The 21,721-nt window shown below is 40.7% G+C and overlaps 1 protein-coding gene across 1 annotated transcript; it reads left to right on the forward strand.

Annotated features, from left to right (window-relative positions):
• Positions 1 to 17,347: 17,347 nt before the first annotated feature.
• drd1b (dopamine receptor D1b) lies at positions 17,348 to 18,739 on the forward strand. The gene has a single exon (XM_054626425.1). The coding sequence runs from the start codon at positions 17,348 to 17,350 to the stop codon at positions 18,737 to 18,739; it is 1,392 nt and encodes a 463-aa protein (XP_054482400.1).
• The last annotated feature ends 2,982 nt before the right edge of the window (positions 18,740 to 21,721 follow it).

Consider the following 21,721-nt stretch of genomic DNA (forward strand, 5'->3'; position numbering starts at 1 on the left):
TCTGACAGAAGAAATATAATTTATTTTTGAATTATTATGGAACTGCAGTACAAATGAACCCCAAAACAAAAGTCTTGCATCCCTAAAATCTTAAAAAAAAAAAAAAAAAAAAAAAAAAAAAAAAAAAAGTAGAGATGGTGTTATTCCATTGTTTGTTTCTTTTTATCAACAAATACCTTGAAGACATCAGCATTATTTCCATACACTCCGTGGCACTCAGCCCCAAGTACAGTGGCTCTTAGGGAAGATACAACAAAATGATCACTAATATTGAGTTTATTTTATTTGTTTATTAAGGCTAAGTAATTTTATAAAGCAGCCTGATTCTTACGATTCATCCTACCTTAACATCTGATCCATTCAAGTAGGTCTATTGGTACATGTTCCTGACAGTCCCTCCTCTTAGAACATTATTCCACAAGAGGACAGTGTTTCCCTTTGGAAACGCCATGGCTGCCAAATCTCACAGATCACACCATATTCTGGTCTCTCCTCTCCACATATTGCTGGGCACTCATTTGTTAAGAGTATTGCTGTGACAATTCTAGGCTGTTGGCCATTGCAGTATCTCAGAATCCAGTTAGATCCTAAAAACTGTACGATATAGAGTAGTATCATTTTATGGAGAAGAAAAAATAAATGATCCTTGAAAATTTACAAAAAAAAGCAATCATTTTCCTGCGCTCTTCTTAGTCATTCCATTAAAACTGAATTAAAAAGAGCATAAAACTTCCAAGACAGCTGAGAAACTGTGTGTGTGTGTGTGTGTGTGTGTGTGTGTGTGTGTGTGTGTGTGTGTGTGTGTGTGTGTGTGTGTGTGTGTGTGTGTGTGTGTGTGTGTGTGTGTTGTGAGAAAGGGAGGGAGAGAAGAAATCTAATTGGGATAAAGGGACATGAGTTATTTTGAGCCTCTGTTTGGGGTATGAAGAACAGTTTGCCGACATCCACAGGGACCTGCAGGACTGGTGTTCCACCACCTGCAGCTAAACCCCTATAGAACTGAAAACATCATATCTCTGACTTCCTCTCCGTTCTATCCCCCTTAAAAGAATTCACACACAAACACACACACACACACACACACACACACACACACACACACACACACACACACACACACACACACACACACACACACACACACACACACACACACTCACTCCCACAAGCCGCCTTCTGCTTTCAGCCCACTGATTCAGTCTGTCTCTGTTATCAGCCCACTGACTCATTGTGCCTCAGTCCGTCCAGCTCATGGCCCTTTTTCTATTTTCATCCTGTCCCGTCATGAAAATGCCATGACCTTGTGTATTGTGTTGGACCACTTGAGGTATATGTGTATGTGAGTGTTATTATGTGTATGTGCTTGAGTGTGAAAGCCTAATCCCACATGCCCACGGTCACCCCTTCCGATCTAAATGGCTAATGGAATTGGTTTACTTGCCGTTTTTGATAATCACACGGACGAATCTGGAACCAGCAAGGTTCTCTCCCGAGCAAGTAAGGATGGAGGAGGGAAAAGATGAGGGGGCTCAAAGGCGCGAGTGGAAGAAGATAGAAGGAAAACAATGCTGATGAATTGACAGCAGAGAAAGTGGTTGAAAGCCATATTTTCCTGCTAGATTAATGAATGAGATGCTGTGGACTGACAGCAGTCATCAGTGGTGCACGCTGCAGCAGAACTGGCAGACTTAACTTACCGTGAACCGTCTGTTATTTGACATTTCATAAACTCCTTTCACAAAAATTGCAGCGCCAATATTTTATTAAATCCTAAAGGGGATTGTTTTGATGGCAAATTGGACTCGCTGGGTCCGCTCGCTGGAAAACGTCTCGAGAAAGAGAATTGAGATGAAAGAGGAAGAAAAGCTCATTCATTTGATCCATTAGAGGGTGCCATCAGGGTGCAACTGCTGGTTGAAGAGTTGAAATTATACATAACGTGGCAAATTCCACGACAAAGTAACCAACAATAATTCTTTAAAGCGAATCTTGTTTTTTTCAGAACCAACTCTATTTCAAAAAACTTCCCCACTGAGTTCTCAGAATAGGACCTATTTCGGCCAGTCTCCTAAAGATGGTTCTAAGCCTAAAATAGAGATGGATTGAGCTCTGAAAAGCAACTTCTTCCCCTCATATCCAGCTCCAAAATGAATAGTGACTTGACCTCTTCTTGCCACGCTCAGCTCAGCTTTCTTTGCTGTTTCTTTTTACATCCATTTCCAGAGTTATATCCTTTTATTTACACATGAAAAAAAAAAAGAACCAGTGTTTCATTTAAAACCTGCATGGTGCAATGCCTGGGAAACAAGAACACATACATCTGTGTTTGAATCAATTCCCAGCAAGCTATTAGTGCATTGTAGTTCTTTCACAAGGAGTTGTTTTTTTGGTGTGGCTTTGTGAGTGACACTTTTATCCGTTTTATTTATATTTATGCTCAGGGCTATAAGTAATAGATTGTCTTAAATGTTTTTCTTTCCCCCGTTTTTGATTTTAAAGTTCTAGCGGAAGAGGCTTTAAGAAAACTCCAACATAAGCTTATGTGGCATTGTACTCTCTTTTATCGACCTCACTTTACTCCCATCAGTTAATATCACCAGAAATACTCCGTTGGCTTATACTAGGCAGTTTTTAAACCACTTTCACTGTGCTCTTCAGTAAAGACTCGGCTCTTTGTTTTCATGCATGGCTACACATTTATTCCCTCAGTTTGGGTCAAAAAGGCAGCCAAGGACATGACTGATGACCGTATTAAATATTATGTAAGATAAAGATAGGATACATCTTCACCGTCTCTGGCAGAATATGCCCTCATCTAGACAGTAGATGTTGCTGGCTTATGTGATAAGAATAATTCAATGTTATCATAGAGAAATCTGAAACCCCCCCGCCAATTGCACCCATTTCAAACAGCAATTGACCAGATGTCCGTATGATAACGTGGGCAGGGTTCAAACTTCTCCCTCAAGGTCTCAGTTATTATTCTTCACACAATTATTTCTGTCACTTTTAATACGTCCAACACTATGGAAGGATCGTCAATAAGATTGTTCTGTTATCCCCCATATCTGTCACACTTGCCCTCTCTGTCCCTCCTCCCCAGACACATTTCTAGCTCTCCAAATCAAACCATTGCCATTTTCCATGCATCCACCAGATGCCCTCGGACTCTCACTCTTTTCCCCATCGCATGGTTGCCACACCCATCCACACACCTGTTCCAACTTCCCTAGTCAGCTGTCCGTCCATCCCCATCTGCCCCTTCACCTGCATCTCATCCCCATGTCGGCAAGTTCTCCGGCGATCCACTTCCTTTGCTCAATTGTCCCTTCATCAGGGTTGCAATGCTGTTTTGTGCCTGCCCCAAGGGCATATGGTGGAGGGAAGGGAAAATGGCAGTGGTTTGGAGAAATAGAAAAAAAGATTATCTCTCTCTTAATATCTCTATGCTGCTGGCTTTTCTCCCTGCCCTGGACTGTGGCTACCCAAGCAACTGATTAGCAGAGAGTAAAGATATAGAACCAGGCGAATATGAGAAGGTGGAGAAAAATAATTAGGTGGATATAAGCAAGTCAAATGGGTAAAGATACGGGGGAAATAATGAATTAACACCTCCTGGTTGTGAATGGCAGTAATGAGGTAATTAAAGGGTCCTCTCTGTTTGTGTCTCTTCATGTCCAACATGTCTGCCTTTATTTCACTCTCTGTGTAATGTCCTACAATAAATGACAATTTATCCTAAAATCCACGTAAAATGTACAATAGGCAGCTGCAAGCAATTAACGATGGGTATTGTTGATTTAAGTGAGCCTATTATCAATATATGCATGACAAAACAATTGCATATTGTCAGCGCTTGCATATTGGCACACCTGAATCACATGGACCCATTATTCATCTTATTAGCTGCAGCTGTGCTCATGACACTTCCGTGGAAAGGGTCTGTTTACAAGCCATTCTGTGGTCGTGCGGCAGGTTTTGAATATGACCCTGGTGCCAGAGCTATTGGCTTTACTGTCACTCTGGTAGAATTTGCATGCATAAACTCTCAAATGTTATTCCAACTTTATGACATTAGCGCTTGTATAAAACAGCCAGCAGTCCAATTTAGATTGCATTGGCCTGGGTCAGCTGTGAGACCATTTTACTTTCTAAAAATAGTTAGACATTTTGGGAAATGTGCTTATTTGCTTTATTGACGAAAATGAATGGGAAGCTCAGTATACCACGTTTCACACTGTGGCCCGGAGACTGTTAGCTTAGGTAGCATAAAGACAGGAAACAGGAGGAAACAGCTAGCCTGGCTCTGTGTCAACCAAAGCTCTTTAGAAGTGATGGCACTGATATATGTTGTTTCTCGAGTCGGGTGTTTCCCCACTTACGGTCTTTATAATAAGCTAGCTGGCTAGCTTCATACCTAGCATACAGACAACTTGGGAAAGAAAGCAAATAAGTGTATTTCCCAAAATGCAACACAAAAAACAAATTATGAATTCTGTGAGCAGCTTCCTACAGCATAACTTCCTCTAAATGATGACAGCAACTAGAACAATAGTCACCCAACACTTTTTACTACCACTAGTATTGCGAGAGGCATTATAAGATCTAGATTTGATATCCAGCTTATCAATACACTCCACTCATTATCTAACGTTAGTTCCTTGTGTGGATTTGGTTGATTATTAGCAGGCGGCTCATGCTGGCATTTGCCTACCCTGTACTATTACGGACAAAACTGGCAAAAATATTTCATGATAGTTATTTGTAAAAAAAATAAAAAGAGAGAGAGAAAAAAAAAATGTTTTGTTTTAATTTATTTTTTCTTTTCAGACAGTGAATACTGTGAATATGTCTTTATCAGACAGACAGTGCAAAATACATGTTCAGTGTTCAAATTAACAGTTAATACTGTACATTTATGATTATCTATTGAATAAATTCAGACTAACTGCTCACAGAAATAACACTAAACACAAAGATGACTCAATGAACCTGTGTTTCAGCCCATACATGGCCTGTCTTAATTTGGCCTACTTGATATTTAATGTTATTTAATATCTAAAAAACACATACTCAGCTTATGCTGAAAAGACCACAGTCACAACAGAAAGAGAAGCCAAAGTACCCCAGAGCAGAGTGGTAGCAGATACCTTCCTCCACTTCTCTTCTAATAACAGAAAAGGTGGAGGTGACAGAAGTGGCTGCTGGCTAGAAGGAGAGAAGATTATATTGAATGACAGCCTCAGTGGACTATCACCAATACAAGAGTGTAAAGTATAGATGTTTCCTGTCCTAGCACATTTGTAATTATTTCAGGCTGGTTTCATCCAGCATAGCCTTGTGATACCTGCAAAAAATAATGTTAAAAAATGTTTTGAATGTTATCCACTTAATCATGAACGAGCAAGTATAAAGACCACGAATGCCCACACAGGGCTGGAGGGAGGGGATGAGGATGGGTTCGGCATTTGAAACGATTTATTTGTCAAGTAACTTGCACACTTCAGTGATGGCACTTCTGAGTTATTCAAACCCAAACAACGTTTTTTTCCTAATCCACTAAGTAGGTTAGTTGCCTAAACTTAACTTAGTTTTTCACAATCTTATCCTAAACCTAACCAGTCAGTTTTGTTGCCTAAGACTAACGGAGTAGTTTCCTGTGAAGATTGAAGTTTATGTTGAAAAAACTGTATGCATGTAACGAGTGGAAATTGACACGGGAAAAATGTACGTGTGACTCTTGCAACTTGACCGTTGTATGAGAATATCGCATTAATAACAATAACAAAGGCCAGCAAAGTGTCCAGCATGCACAATAGGCCTTTTTCACAAAAGCACAGGTGTTACTCATAACATTAACCATGCCTCCATCTTATAAAAGTGTCCCAGTTAGGCATGACAGTAAACACTGAATTTGCAACATTGAAATAGAATTCAGCTATCATTTATTACATTATTCACGCCTATGTTTTTCAATTTCACAATGTGTTCTGTGAGAAATTGCTTGAAGTGGTACCGCCAAATGGAATGCGGCCATTTTTAATATTGTTAGTCACACCTGAGTTAACAGGTCGTCCATGTGAAAGGCACAGGGATTTGGGAGGCACACAGCACCTGACTGAATTATGGGTCTGCTAAATGTATCATGCAGTAAATTTATGCGTGGCAAACTGTCCAAAAGATAAAGGCCAGTAATTATGAAAATAAACACATTACTAGTTGAATAATAAAACCAAACGGGAAAACAGATAGACACACATATTACACAGAAACACACACACACACACACACACACACACACACACACACACACACACACACACACACACACACACACACACACACACACACACACACACACACACACACACACACACACACACACACACACTGCTAGCTCTGCTTTTATGGGACCAAATACTCGCACATAGAGGGAGACCACTGCAGAAAGAGATAGAGACACAAAGCCGGTGAGAGAAGATGGAAATGGGCCAGACCTGGTAATGGGAGATAAATTAGCCTCACTCTACTGAGGCGTAGTGGTGTCAGGAGATACAGAGCATCGATGGCACAACAGTGAGCCACTGGACCACCAAAGCATCAAAGAAATGGAGAGGGAAAAGTGAGGTGGAAGACAGAGGGAGGATAAAATATAAATCAGCTTTCAATGAATCTACTCTGAAGGTATTTTTTACATTCTGTGAAAGCATCAGTAAAGTTTTTATCCCTTTTTCTTCTAATCCTAGTTTCGTAAAACATTTTACACTGGCACTATTTTCTGCAAATTATCTGACGGTTTTCATAGTTGTGAAAGATCTCCCTACATTTCAGGCAGCTTCTGGCATCCATTGGTTTTAGTGCATTTAGAAAATTGACTTAAAAACACATGAAATATGCTTGAGTAAAGACAAATGTCTCTGTAAGTGATATCCACCCAATCATTGATACAGTTTGAACTGTGTTGTGATTGAAGCCTTTTTAAAACCTCAATTAAAACGTGTGAGCACTGTGGATACACCATATATCATAATGGTTTGTTTGAGACCTACACTATATTTGCCTATACCTGCCAACTCAGATTTTTGAAGACATATGTACTGTTTTTTTTTGTAAGTCTGTTATCTGATTTCATGTGGTGAAACTTTCACACTGCCATCTTGACCAGGACTCTCTTGTAAAAGAGATTCAAAATCTTAAAGGGATTATCCTAGATAAATAAAGGTTAAATAAAATAAATGATTGACATTTTGTTACTTTGACTGCTGAGCTGAACTGACAAGGTTTCCTGCCATATTGTTGTGCATTTCAACTCCTGCGGATATGGTGTGTTTGGAAATAAATATTGGTTTATTGAACAGATGCTTCATGATGTTGCAATATCTCGCCATATTGTTTTGTTCCTGCCATCTTATCTCAGCTTCGGGCTCGATGCCCCACTTTGATGAAACTTGCATGATGGAAAATGAGCTGGTGCGTGAAATCAGAAGAGGTAAAGTTGCCAAGTGTGTTCACCGAAGACAACCAGCTTGAAAGGGTACAATTATTATGAACAAGAGAGGTGACTATGCTGTCTGGCTTTTGCTGTTGCTGATCTAAGGCACTCATCTGTTCTACTCATGTCTTGTCTCCTAGAAACCGTGCGGTGTGGGGAGCAGTAGCTTGCCCGAGGACACTTTGAACATTTGGACTGGAGGAACCTGAAGCAGACATCTAAAAATGGAGTAATTTAGAAATGAGGAAATTTAGGAATTCTCACAAAAAGTATCAAGGAGATAAAAAAAGCGAATAAATTTTGAGTCGGTCTATGTTTAGCCTGGAGAGAGAATCAAATAACATTTTGCAACATGGCTGAAGATATTCTATGTCTGCCATGCTTCCTTCCTTATTAAATCAATGTCTCTCATCATCTCTCTTGCATGCATTAATTATCTCATTGTGAGGACATACGTTTCTCATGTTGCAGCACTGAGCGTGTTATTTCTATTCAAATTGTACTTATTCAAGTAATTATGATGATCATGTTCATTTGTGAAACCAGGCTGTCAGCCATCTGAAGTCTAACATGATTCATCAATGCCACTCTTTGTATCCAGAATCCCTCCTACATTTCAAATTACTGACATAGTTCAATGATTTTTACAATCTTTCTGAGCATGCAGGTGTTGACTGTATCTCTGAAGCTTTATTAAAGGCATTACTCCAGGACACTGTGATGGCTGTATCTGAGTGACACCAGCATTGATGAAAGTCTAGCTTTCACAGCAGTGGATGAAAACAGCTGTGTTGGATGTCTTTCTGAGTGATGTTTTAGATCTTCAGAGCCCAGCCAGGTTCACCTCTTTCCCTTGAGTCAATTCAGAGGAAAAACAATACTACCATTGAGCCTGCGATGTAGGAATGACAAGCTAATTCAAATATTGTCCGGGCTCAACTGCTGCTAATACAAATAAAACCGACAGGATGGTTGATGAATGAAAATATTCTCAAAGTTTATATTTTTTATTTTATTATAAATATCTGGGGTTTTTTTTAATTATAGTTGTGTTATGATTAGGAGTGTAAGTAGCAAGAGAATGACCCAAACTCAGATACAGATGAGGAGGCAGCAGGAACAATTCAATGAATTAATGAATGGCATACACTTCCATGAAGTCCAACAGGCAGCAGGGCAACAAGGAACAGGCAACATATTCCAAACACATGATGCAACAAAGACAAACTGACAAAGGGGACCTGGGCTAGTGACTGACTGATGGGAGAGTGGAAACAGGTGAGCTGGAGGTTTGTTGAGTGCAATGCTAACGAGGGACAGGTGAAACTAATTAGGGCGGGGCAGCCACTCAACACTCAGGAAAACCACACAAATGCAGAAAGTAATCTGCAAAAATGACAAGTCATGATAGTCTACATTTTTTACTTTAAACGTTACTTGACCAAATGTTGACATCGCCTTTATTTAAAAATGAGATATAAAGCTTAGCTCATGCTCTTTTTTTAACATGCAGAATACACATGAATAGAGAGCTGTACAACTTATTTTGAAGTGGTTGTGTGGTTATTTGGAGTTTTTTTTTCTTGGATAAATGTCGACACACTCTCTGTAGTTTGTCTGAATCTTTATTTGTCCAAACCATACATTCCCCCCTCTGACAAATACCGAGCTCTGGTCAGTGTACCTAAGCTTCAAACTATGATGATCTTGGTATTTATTTTGGATGCGACAGGGATGCATGTCAATTTCTACTTACATAATAGCAATACTGTCTTTTCAAAATAAACTTCCATCCTAGTTAGGGTTAGGCAACAAAATCCCTTGCGCTGCGTTACAAATCCCAACATTTTTATTAAACTTTTAGTACATACTGCAGCTGCCCTCACTAAGTAGATATTTCTGCATGCAGTATATTTTAAATTGGGACATGCTACTTTTTTATTACAATGGCACCAGCCATGTTGACCCTCTTGCTCATATCTGCTGCGCAAGGGATTGTGGGTCAGAATAGCCAGAATAGCATGCTGGCTTGCATTCTGCACAAATGTGACCCGATGTACTAGAACATCCTGGTATTTTTGGAATACTGCATTTGACATACTATGTAATGGGACATACTAAATCTTGTTCTGGCATATTGAAAAATGTGGTAGTAGGGGTATTGGAACGCACAGTTGGTTAGTTTTAGGAAAAGAGTGCAGTCAAGGTTACCTTTCCCGACTAACGACTCACGTCACTTGACAAGCGAGTGACAAACGAGCCCCGTTGGTTGCGACTCACGTGACTAATGACGGGTCAAAATACCAATGTTTACTTTTAGTACTGCACCAGACACAAACGGCCCTCTCCTGGACAAAAGTCCTGTGTTTGTTATCTTGCTTTTTATAACTTTTGATCAACTACTGATGACGAACATGGGTTTACATTTGAGTTAATTGAAATTGTGGTGCTTCTGTTTCAAACGCAGGGTGCCACCGACCAACTGTTGTTTTTTTAAAGAGTTGGCAGTGAGACCCGTTTGATCCAACTGTGTCCTTCTGTGTGTGTAGCATACAGATGTGTGCCGTGGTCCTGCAAAAGAGTAGATCACAGCTTTTTTTCCGAAAGCTCATTTGCTCATCCAGCTACCAGCCCAGACTCTCAAATGAAGCAATTATTCTGTCTCCGATACACTTCCATCTCCTAATGTAGAAGTCACTTCCATTTTGCTATTGTAATAAAGTATCATCTGGGATAACCATCTTTGGAAAGTTATTCTCACTCTGTGCCACTTCCAATTCAGCATTTTTCCACGAAATGACTGCCAATTGTTGCTTATTTTCCTCTCATTGCTACTTGCTGATTATACCCTGTAGCTGCTTCTCCCAGCCCCTGAGAGGCACAGGCTTCATACATTCTAGTTTTACAGCCAGAGGCCACACTGCAAGACATTTATTAAAAAGAAACATATTAAGCTTGGCAACAAAGAAAGGTTTCAACAGACTAGAGGGTTAAGATGCTTCATTCATCATCGATTTTGGTTAAATACCTTGTTTCACACCACTGCTACCTCGTCTCCCTCATTACTGATGCTATAACCAATAACACACACACACACACACACACACACACACACACACAAACAAACAAAAGCGAAACATCCCTAGCTTGGAATTGAGCGAGGTTAAACTTTTTGTGTTTAATCCACAGCAGGATGTAAGCTGCACTAGCAAGGATTTAAAGCCGTGCACACTAAAGCTGAGCTGCAAAGCTGTCTTGATAAAAAGGATGCAATACTTTGTATAGTGTCTGGTGGGAAGCAATCCTACTGTGTGGTGTGTGTGTGTGTGTGTGTGTGTGTGTGTGTGTGTGTGTGTGTGTGTGTGTGTGTGTGTGTGTGTGTGTGTGTGTGTGTGTGTGTGTGTGTGTGTGTGAGAGAAAAAGATAAAAATGTGCCCGACTGAAATGAATGAATTCCCTTTAGCAATTAAAATTCATAAAGGAAGCAATGAAATTTTCAAACAATCTCAAAACAGGCGATGGTGTCCTGCCAGGCCGGCACATCAAGATCAAGAGAAAGAAGCTGTTGGGGAGAGAAATCTCTGAGACTAACTGACTGAAGAGTTGTATTAAAGATACAAAACACATTTAGTTAAACATTATTCCATCAGAAAAAAAAAACATTTTGTTGACAATCATTTGAAAGCAAATGATAAATAAGAAATGTGCATAATCATATTCAATGTCTTTGGGCTTGTGACACAAACATATTATCTCTGAACAAAGTACTGCCAACAAGGGAGAGTCCCCTGTCTTTGATTTGCTAGAGGAAAAGAAAGAAAAGACAATTACTGAAAATCATAACTTTAAGCACAATCAAATGTTACATTTGAAAGATAAGAAATTATCAGTTTTTTGAGCACTTTAGAATAAAGTTATTAGAAAGTGGAAAGTGATAGTATAATCGTATTTTGCTGTAATGCCTCCTTGTAGGTTGTTTTTTCTTTGCACAAGCTAAAAAAAAACAACCTTCAACATATGTTAAAAGTGAAGCAGCAAATACTTTTGCAAGAAAATGTTTATACCGACCATCACAAGGAAATTTGCTGCCCCCCCACCCTCCTGCAGTAAATAATCTCACTGCAAGGCTGTAAACATATGCATGAAACCTGCCACTGAATGAAAAGATGTGAAAATGGATGAGTAAACTCCAACAGACACTTCTGATAGTCTTCCATAACAGCCTAATTTGTTATGAAATTAATTATTGCACCAAGCAAACGTGCTACATAATTCTGATAGATAGTGTGTGTGCAAACATTATATTAAGAGATTGACCTTTTGCGTGAGTGTTGCCTTCACTTCTTTATAAACCTACTTTATCAAATGAAATTCCCGACAGATGGTCCAAATATCATCAACTGATCTGAATTGATTATCCTCGGGTACAAAAGGAAGAGACAAGGGATGATGAGAAGAAGAAAGGGAGAGGATAAGTGCTTGCCAGCTTGTGTATGTGCATAACTGGAATCTGCAGATATTAAAAACACACAAATATTACAAAGGTCATGTATTTAATGGTTCCACCAAAGTAATGGCACTTTAAAAAGACTGGAAACTTTTACATGTCATGTCTCTAAATGTACAAATTATAAAGTAGACTTTTTAATGACCAAAGTGAGGTTTTTTAATGCTCCATTTAATGATGAAAGGGCCTATTTTACTCATTACCTATCATCTCTTTACTTTTACATGCTGTCTCCTTTGTCTTATCTCCTGTCTGAAGTAGTGTAATAAATTACCTTTTATCACTCTGAGGTATTTCAAAGCAAGCACTAATTAAGGTCCTAATAACTGAAAGAGATCTAAATGGTCCCTTTGGAAATAGCAATGAGCTTCTATCACATGAAAAGCTGCCAAATAAATGTGGTGACACAAACAGATGATATATTAGGTTTTGAATACATTGCCTAAAATTACCACAATGAGGAGAATGAGGTTGAACGTCACCAATACTTTTGTGTGTCAGATGTTGAGTCTCAGTGGTAGGATTAGCGCTCAGCATTTCCTTCTTGCTGGGTGTCTGGTGGTGAGAGGCTCTGACACGACAACCTGGGACCTGATGGATGGCACTCTGACAAAGAGGATTTGGAAGACAGAGAGAGAGAGAGAGAGAGAGAGAGAGTGTGTGTGTGTGTACTGTATATGTGTGTGTTTGGGCCATATCTGCTGAGGATTAGTCTCCAGTTCATCCCAGGCCCTTTCTCTCTCTCTCTCTCACACACACAGAGACATGCTCCTAACTTGTCAGTAAAATATTGGATTAGCATGACTCACTAATATCTGACAGGTCTTATTATTTAATCATATTTTTATTTGGTCATTTTACAGAATATAATCTAATGCTGTCGACAGGCTTGAAAAACGGTGTAATTTCGCAGCGTTCACCTTGATAGAAGTCTCATAAATTTCCACTGATGTTTTATTATCGTTGTTCACCACAAATTAGATTTCTTGTACTACTCAGAAAAAATCAATGTGCCTTTGAAAAGCAATCTGTTCTGACAGCAAACATCAAGTCTTAGAGGAGGCGTTAACATTGTTGTTTTTTTTTCTTTTTTAACTATATTTTATTGATTTTGGTTGTTTTACTCTCTTGACCTTGGTTATAGATGTCAACCATCCTAATGATGCCTTTTCATTTCAAACACTAAGTTATGTCAACAATCATATCATTGATACAGCTGATTGGATATTTACATTGACTCTAAACATTTGCTGTGCCATCCCTGATCCCTTAAGATCCAATGCCTATCTCAAAGAAAATTTAAGAACAGATCTGTATCATAGGAAGCTGTGAACAACAGTGAAGTATTCATTCACTGTTGTTTTTAGGTAATTGCCCCACTTATTGTTGAAGAAAATAAATAGGCTCCAGCTAATGAGTGATGAAGGCTGCCTCTGGTGAATGTCATGAAAAAAAGCTATAATTTTAATTGGTTGCTACAATACCTGCTGTAAATGTATCGCACCAGATGTGAAATTCAAATGAAGACAGCCACCTGACATTTGGTAGACACACTCGTGAACGTCACTTAAATATGATGGTACACAAAACCAGCTTTGTTTTCATTTAAGAAACGCACTTTAGAGCCTGAATAACAATTTGCATACACGTTCATCTGTGTGCTGCGGGATGATGCCTCTTGGCTGCACACACCCCTTCTGACTGCAGTTATCCTTTATGATAGCATCAACATTCAAGTTTATGCATGTAAAACATTGTTGTTGGAACCTTATTCAATATTCAAAAGTTTTTTGATGAAAGTTGTGGTTTCTGGCCCCCCGAAAGCCTTAAATCTTTGACATGTGGTTTCTTTTCTTGTGGTAATATTTTAGAATTGGACTGGGTTAAGGCTGAATCCTTGAAAATTAAAAGATGGCACTATTCCCCCCACAGAGTTCACCAAGCACAATACAGACACGGTGAGAAACCTTTCCGGAGAGTTTCAGGTTATCTCCTACAATTCATTGCCCGTAGGAATGACGGAGGGTCGGCAGAACGCCAAATGGAGTCACTTGATTAACTTCCTGCCAGGAGGCGAGCTGACACACTTTTTGAGCGCTATGAAAAGTTACACAATGTTTTGGAATACCGCTTCATTAGCAAACTTGCTGCATTCATTTGAATTAAACCAGCAGATGTGTGTACGACGACTTGCTGCTCATTTCAAATGCATCAAGGACATTCATTGAATCATGAGAGACGTACGCTGATGTGAATGTTGATGCACAGAGCCTAATGACCAGAGGGTACGCTTTTGTTTTTAATTCTGGCATTTTTAATGTAGGGCGCCACATGGGAAACAAATACTGTAAAGTCATGTTTGGAAAGATTGAAGGACAAATGAAATATCTGACCCACATTTGTATGAGGCAAAAAGTCATCCCAAAAATACATTTCTATTCTATTTTGTTTGCTTTTTGGAGCAGACATAAATTACCCTGCATGGCTGGTTGTGTGTGTGCGTGCATGAGCGACTCTGTGTGTGTGTTTTTGTGTGTGACGTGGTCTTGGTTTGAACTTTGTCGGCTGCACGCACACCCTGGCTCTGTGCTACAGGGAAATGTGGGCGTTGTGTCTGCCAGGCCTCTTACACTTGGCTTGTCTACATGCATTACTCACACACACACTCACACACACACACACACACACACACACACACACACACACACACACACACACACACACACACACACACACACACAGTCATACACACAAATACATGTGTACAGATCTGCAACACACACACAGACATGCTCAGTCATAGGTGCACATGCACATAGTCAGACACACATGCATAACAAGAGTCACACACAGGAGACTCAGGAGGACGGAGTCCATTGAGGATTTCATCTAGCTAAATAGTTAATATTCACACTGGCCAGGCCTGCCAGGCAGCAGCTAACGGCGTAATAGCATTAGCTTCTGTAATACACACACACACACACACACACACACACACACACACACACACACACACACACACACACACACACACACACACACACACACACACACATTCACATATCTCAACACACGCTGTCTCTCTTACTTCATGGGTCTTCCTGCTGCAGTGGCTCATGGGACCTTAATCTAATTCAGAGTTGTTCAGTCATGTTTATTGAGGTGACGTTAATTCAACAGCACTGCAGCTCACTCTCTCGGCTCCCACTCTCACTTAATCTTCCATCCTTGTATCCAGTAGATGGCCTCATTGTGCCTCTGTGTGCATGCCTGCTGGCTACAAGTTCATCTCAGGACATTAAGACACCTTCATTTTTTAGCCCTTTCTTTACTTTTTGGGACTTTACAGCAGTGATATTATACTGTTTTTGTCAGTTGAGGTCAAGTGCAACATCAAGTGCAAGCAGAAAAAGAGGACACAATCATTAATGGTACTGTAAAACATGCGACAGTGAGTTTGTTAGGTAGCCTATTTTTGAGTGAGGAATATCAAATATGACACCAACCTGGTTTCAGGCAGAAATGTAAGTATTTTTTTTAAGAAACTGAAAAAAGTAAGCTTATGTTTCCCCTCTGTATTTTATTAGCCCATAATAATCCTTATATGTTCTTATATGTGGGCTAACTTTTTTTTTTTTTTTTTCTTTTTTAAGATAAAAACACAATATTGCTCTACGGTGTGAATTTGGTTGGCTTCACCCTTCACAGCCTCCCCCTGGATAGATGGAGCAGTTGAGGCAAAGACCGTGGCGCACAGAAGCAGGCTGCAGCTGAGCGGAGAGAGAGGAGCGCGCATGGAAACGGGGACTTGGGAGAGACCGAGTCCTTCCCCATCACTCCCATCAGACACCTCAGAGGCTAACAGAGGATGACCCTACAAACAGAGACGCATGTGGACTGATAAAAAACACCTGAGGACCGTCGCAACAGGGGAGCGTGACTGACTTCCCACGGAGGAGTGCGCAAGAGAGAGAGAGAGAGAGAGAGAGAGAGAGAGAGAGAGGGGTGATCTCATTCTCCTTCACTTGGTTCCAAGATACACAAGTTTGATATAAATTGAAGAGATGTGGATTTTCAGGATGGACTGAATCATTTTTTTTTTTTTTTTTTTTTTTTTTTTTTTTTTTTTACTCTGTTCAATTACCAGAGTTGTTGTTTTTTTTGTGTGTGTGGTCCTGAGCTGACCACATCCACAGGAGGCTGTCTAAAGATTTAGAAATATAAGAAACAATAAACTGCGACCCTGTTTCCCAGACGTCAACCCGGGGATTCCACAGCCAGAGATTACTTTAGGTGGTTGTGCCCAAATAACTCCTGAATGTTTTGGAAAGCCGAACGGTCGTTTTGCTGTGTCCACACAAATGGGCAGGCGAACTAAAGCCAAAGAGGAAAAAAAGAAAGAAAAAAAAAACGACCTCGCATCTGGATTACAGCGACATGTCAGCATTAACAGAGCGGTGAGATTGCTGTGCTTTGCTTTATGTGATGCATTTGACATTTAATATGTTATCTGCCTGTTCTCGAGATGGACTGTTGAGACTTTTGAATGCAGTTTTTTTCAGCCCAATTTTTGGCACATTTTTTTTGGGAGAAATGCTGTGCCATGAAGTAACAGGGAGCTGCATTCTGTAAATAATAATAATAATAATAATAATAATAATAATAATAATAATAATAATAATAATAAAAACACACGACGCCTAATAACTGGGGTGGATCAGCTTCTATACAGGCACCAATATAATCACACGGACACGCCTAGAGGATCATTAAACAAATCAGATAAACGCAGCGCGAACACCATCGATAGAAGTTATTGATGAGGTGGTATATAAGGCTAATGATTGGCCAAGCCTCTGTTTACTCAACAGCTCGGCAACAATATGGTGTGAAACTTTGAGGCATCCAGAGAGCGGAGGAAAAAAAAAAGTAACAAGGACTTCACTTTTAATTGAATACTTGCTGCTGCTTTATACAATTTCATGACGACTGTGCTTGGAAAAAGAACCGCAAACAACAGCTGGAATATCCCTCCTCCTCTTCCATCTAGAATGTCTGCTGCAGCAGGAGTATACGGACCAGGTATTTTGGGGGGCCAAGAGATATTTTTGAAATATTTTTAGCATTTCTTATGCAAAGATGGTGGTTGTGACAAGGAGCTTATGGATGACCCAGTCTGTGGGAGAGCTGGTGCCGAGACAATCGACCTCTCCTCCAGCTACGCCGTCTGTCTAAAACCCCTCCCCAGAGAGGCACAGCTGCTGCAGGCTGGGGATGTGATGGGGTGACTGTTGACACCCCCCTCACCCACCCCCCTATCTTACTTTATTAGCAGTGTAATATAAACAATGGATCAGAATTTCTCAACGGTTCGAGATGGAAAGCAGCTGCTGCCAGAGCGAGACTCGTCTAAACGCGTGCTGACAGGATGCTTCCTCTTCCTCCTCATCTTCACCACGCTACTAGGCAACACGCTAGTGTGCGTCGCCGTCACCAAGTTCCGACACCTGAGGTCGAAGGTCACCAACTTCTTTGTGATCTCGCTGGCCATCTCTGACCTCCTGGTGGCTATCCTGGTAATGCCGTGGAAGGCGGCGACCGAGATCGTGGGCTTCTGGCCGTTCGGCGCGTTCTGCAACGTCTGGGTGGCGTTCGACATCATGTGCTCCACTGCCTCCATCTTGAACCTGTGTGTGATCAGCGTAGACCGCTACTGGGCCATCTCGAGCCCGTTCCGCTACGAACGCAAGATGACCCCTAAAGTGGCATGTCTGATGATCAGTGTGGCGTGGACCCTGTCAGTCCTCATCTCCTTCATTCCTGTTCAGCTAAACTGGCACAAAGCTCAGACGACCAGCTACGCAGAGCTAAATGGAACATACCCCGGCGACCTGCCCCCTGACAACTGCGACTCCAGCCTTAACAGGACCTACGCCATCTCTTCCTCCCTTATCAGCTTCTACATTCCCGTGGCCATCATGATCGTCACCTACACCCGGATCTACCGCATCGCACAGAAACAAATACGGAGAATATCTGCCCTGGAGCGGGCAGCAGAGAGTGCCAAAAACCGCCACAGCAGCATGGGGAATAGTTCGAGCATTGAGAGCGAGAGCTCGTTCAAAATGTCATTCAAGCGAGAAACCAAAGTCTTAAAGACGCTCTCAGTCATCATGGGAGTGTTTGTGTGCTGCTGGTTGCCCTTCTTCATCCTTAACTGCATGGTTCCGTTCTGCGAGCCGAACATGCCGGACGGGACCGCAGACTTCTTCTGCATCAGCTCCACCACCTTCGATGTGTTTGTGTGGTTTGGCTGGGCAAACTCCTCGCTAAATCCTATCATCTATGCCTTCAACGCCGACTTCCGCAAGGCCTTCTCCATCCTCCTGGGCTGTCACCGGCTCTGCCCCGGGAGCAACGCCATTGAGATCGTCAGCATTAACAACAACATGGGCGCCCCCACCTCAAATCCCAACTGTCAGTATCAGCCCAAGAGTCACATCCCGAAGGAGGGCAACCATTCAGCCAACTATGTGATCCCCCACAGCATCCTGTGTCAGGAGGAGGAGTTACAGAAGAAGGATGGATGCGGATTGGAGATCGAGGTGGGAATGGTAAACAAAAGCCTGGAGAAACTCTCCCCAGCCATCTCTGGGAATTTAGACAGCGATACTGAGGTCACCCTGGAAAAGATCAATCCCATAACACAGAACGGACAGCATAAAACCGTGTCTTGTTGAGAGAAGGCAAAGATTGATCGGAGTACACCGAGGCATGGATGTACACACAAAGGGAAGAAAAGCTCACACAGGAGCACAGCCAAAGTAACAAAAGAGACGGTTATCTTTAAGAACATGCCTGACAGGGAAACACTGAGTGGGATTACAGGACCTTATGACTGTCAACAAAAATCTACATGGAAAAACCTACAGAATGTTTTAAAGTAAAGGCACTTTATCCTGGATATAACTATCTGCAAAATACTCTCAGCATTTATTGATGAAATTGACACATTTGATGATAAATGTTGATAATGTGAATATTAAAGCAGAACACTAGCTTTGTGCACATGTATACATTTTTTTTTTTACATTTACAAAGATGTATACATCTGCATGTGTATACTGTACAGTACTGACACAATCCTGGAAGGACTTAAACACAGTATATACAGTGGAGGAAGATGTAGTAACTATTAGTAACATGTCTTGTATGTAGGTGCTTTGTATGTGTTTCATGGAAGAGAGAGAACCATGTGGGTAAATGGATTTTCGGTACAGATTAATTAGTTGTTTGTTGCAGTTATTTCTCTTCAGTACATTTCTAATAACAATTTTATTGCTGAATCAAAACACCTCAGACACCAAAGTAACAGTATTCTGTTCTGATTCAATATAAAACAGGCAGGGGGGCAGATAATGGAGTTGAAAACCGTATGCCAAGTCATATATTTATAAATTTTTCATTTTTACACCCCCCACTACCCATGTTGTCTCTCACTATTCCCAGATGAGAAAAAAAACACTCCTATTGTCTACTTTCCTTTCCTACTATCCTACTCTGGCCCATCCTGAGACAAATCCTCTTGGGACAGATCAGACGTTTCCTCCATTTCTTCTCCTTTCTCCCGTTTTTCATTAGCTTCTCCCCCTCTCTGTCGCTCTTCATCAAACCCTCTCTAGGGCCCTACAGTCTGCTTTCCTTTCCCTTTTTCCTGCTTTTCTCTCCGCAGTCAGCAAAGTCCCTTCCTCCCTCTTGCTGCCCTTATTTCTTCACCTTCACCTCTTCTCGCTTCCCTCCTCCCGACCGTTCGCTCAGTCAGCACGGTCCTTCACACCTGCACCACAACTTCCTTTTATATTTTTCTTTGTCTGTCTGCCTCCTCCTCCACGTCTCCTCTGGCAGCCCTCCATTTCATTACTCTGCCCACTCAAAGTGGTACTTATTATTCTATTTTGGCAAATGTCGTCAGTCCATAATTCAAAAAGAATGTAAATCTGTAAACTAAAACTCCTGCACTTGGACAGAGGAGACAGCAGCAGCAGCAGAGTTGACACTTATTGACCTTTTGTAAACTTGCAGGTATATGTTTTTGTAAATTGCTCATGCTGGGAGACATGCTGCTCTGGAGTGGCGATTTGGAGCAATGCAGGTTGACAGTCGCTGTGTTTGCAGGGGTGGAGTCCAAGACAAACCACTATGGTGAGGATCACCTTCAAGATATCGAACATATTTTTATTGCCACTCCTCTCCCAGTTATTTGTTTATGCACTGTAGCATATATATATATATATATATATATATATATATATATATATATATATATATATATATATATATATATATATATATATATATGCACTGATGTTTAACACTTTTTATAAAAGATAATTATATACAATATGTAGTTTTACATGCAAGGTTAAGTTTGAGTGCAGTGAGACAATGTAACATTTGCTTAACATTGGCCAGTGTAGCCACTGTGTAAATGGAAAATCTTAAAACATAGTGTCGCAGTAGTAGTTCGAGTCATCAGCGACTCTGTAATGTCCATTCTACAGCTAATCTAAAGCTTGCTAACATGAGCTACCATTAGCCATAATAAAGTACTGGTCATACCAGACCAAATCAGGCTGTAGCAGCAAAACCTCTGAGGGTATCTAATTGAGCAATCCTCTATGTTAATGCTTATGAATTCAAATGTTTATTTTGTAAGAGAAGAATTGTGCTATTTCTTCTTTTAAAGGTTACATAAGTTTAAGTTTGAGTTTTATGCATTTGTGCCTGATTTAAAATACAAACACAAGGACAAAGTATATGAGTGTGGAAAAAGTCCCATGGCCTATTTATTATCTTTTCCCTTACATAATTCATAATGTCAAAGATTCTTTTTTTATCCTTTGAAATAAATTAAATCCATTTTCAGAGTTTAAATGAAGGCAAAGTCTACACATAATTATCACACATTATTAGCTCTCTATTGAAGCCTGTCCAGCTTTGTTGTGTTCAGTGTTGCTGGGGAAAAGAATGCTCAGCACCATGCTTTCTGACATTGTATGCTGGGCGTCCACCGTGTGTCCATGAAGGCGTGAAACTGTTTCACATCAGAGAAAGGAAGAGCTGATCCAATAGAAAGCAATTGGTCTTGAATGAAGCATTTGATTTTCCTGCTCTGGAAAATCCAATGCTATCTCGATGGCAAAAAAAAGGGAGGGGAAAGCTTTTAGCTCAATATGTGACTTGGCTTGTGACACAAAAGCAACTCACTGTCCTCGCTGCCACCCTGTCCTCGGCTGCTGCTAGCTGCTCTGCTCCATCACTTTAAAAACAGACGCGGAATTTGGATTAGCGATCTTTTATTATGAATTAATTAAATTTTCCGAGTAATTAAATTTCGATTTCAAGTGCCACAAATACTAAAACGTTCCCCTCTATTCCTATGCCTTTTAGAAACTCTCGACCATATCAGCTCAGTGACTCTCCCTTTTCCCTCTTCATCAGTTCTTCTTGATTTAATCCCTAATTATTTCCAAACACAAGCCCTCTCAAACATGCAAGAAAACATGAACTGCACATAATCTGTCAGGCCTGGACATGGAGGGGAACTGCCTTAGGGAAGATTTGGTTTCCCCCCCTCCACCTCCACCCCACCCTCCCCTTTTTCTCCATCTCTTTTTCTTTTCTCTTGGCTGCCTCTGTCGACTTGATGAGTGTTCCCAATG

Source organism: Anoplopoma fimbria, chromosome 24, assembly GCF_027596085.1.
Source record: "Anoplopoma fimbria isolate UVic2021 breed Golden Eagle Sablefish chromosome 24, Afim_UVic_2022, whole genome shotgun sequence".
Classification (NCBI taxonomy): Eukaryota; Metazoa; Chordata; class Actinopteri; order Perciformes; family Anoplopomatidae; genus Anoplopoma; species Anoplopoma fimbria.

Coding starts and splice junctions, on each gene's coding strand:
- drd1b (XM_054626425.1), top strand. CDS start 17,348: ATGGATCAGAATTTCTCAACGGTTCGAGATGGAAAGCAGCTGCTGCCA.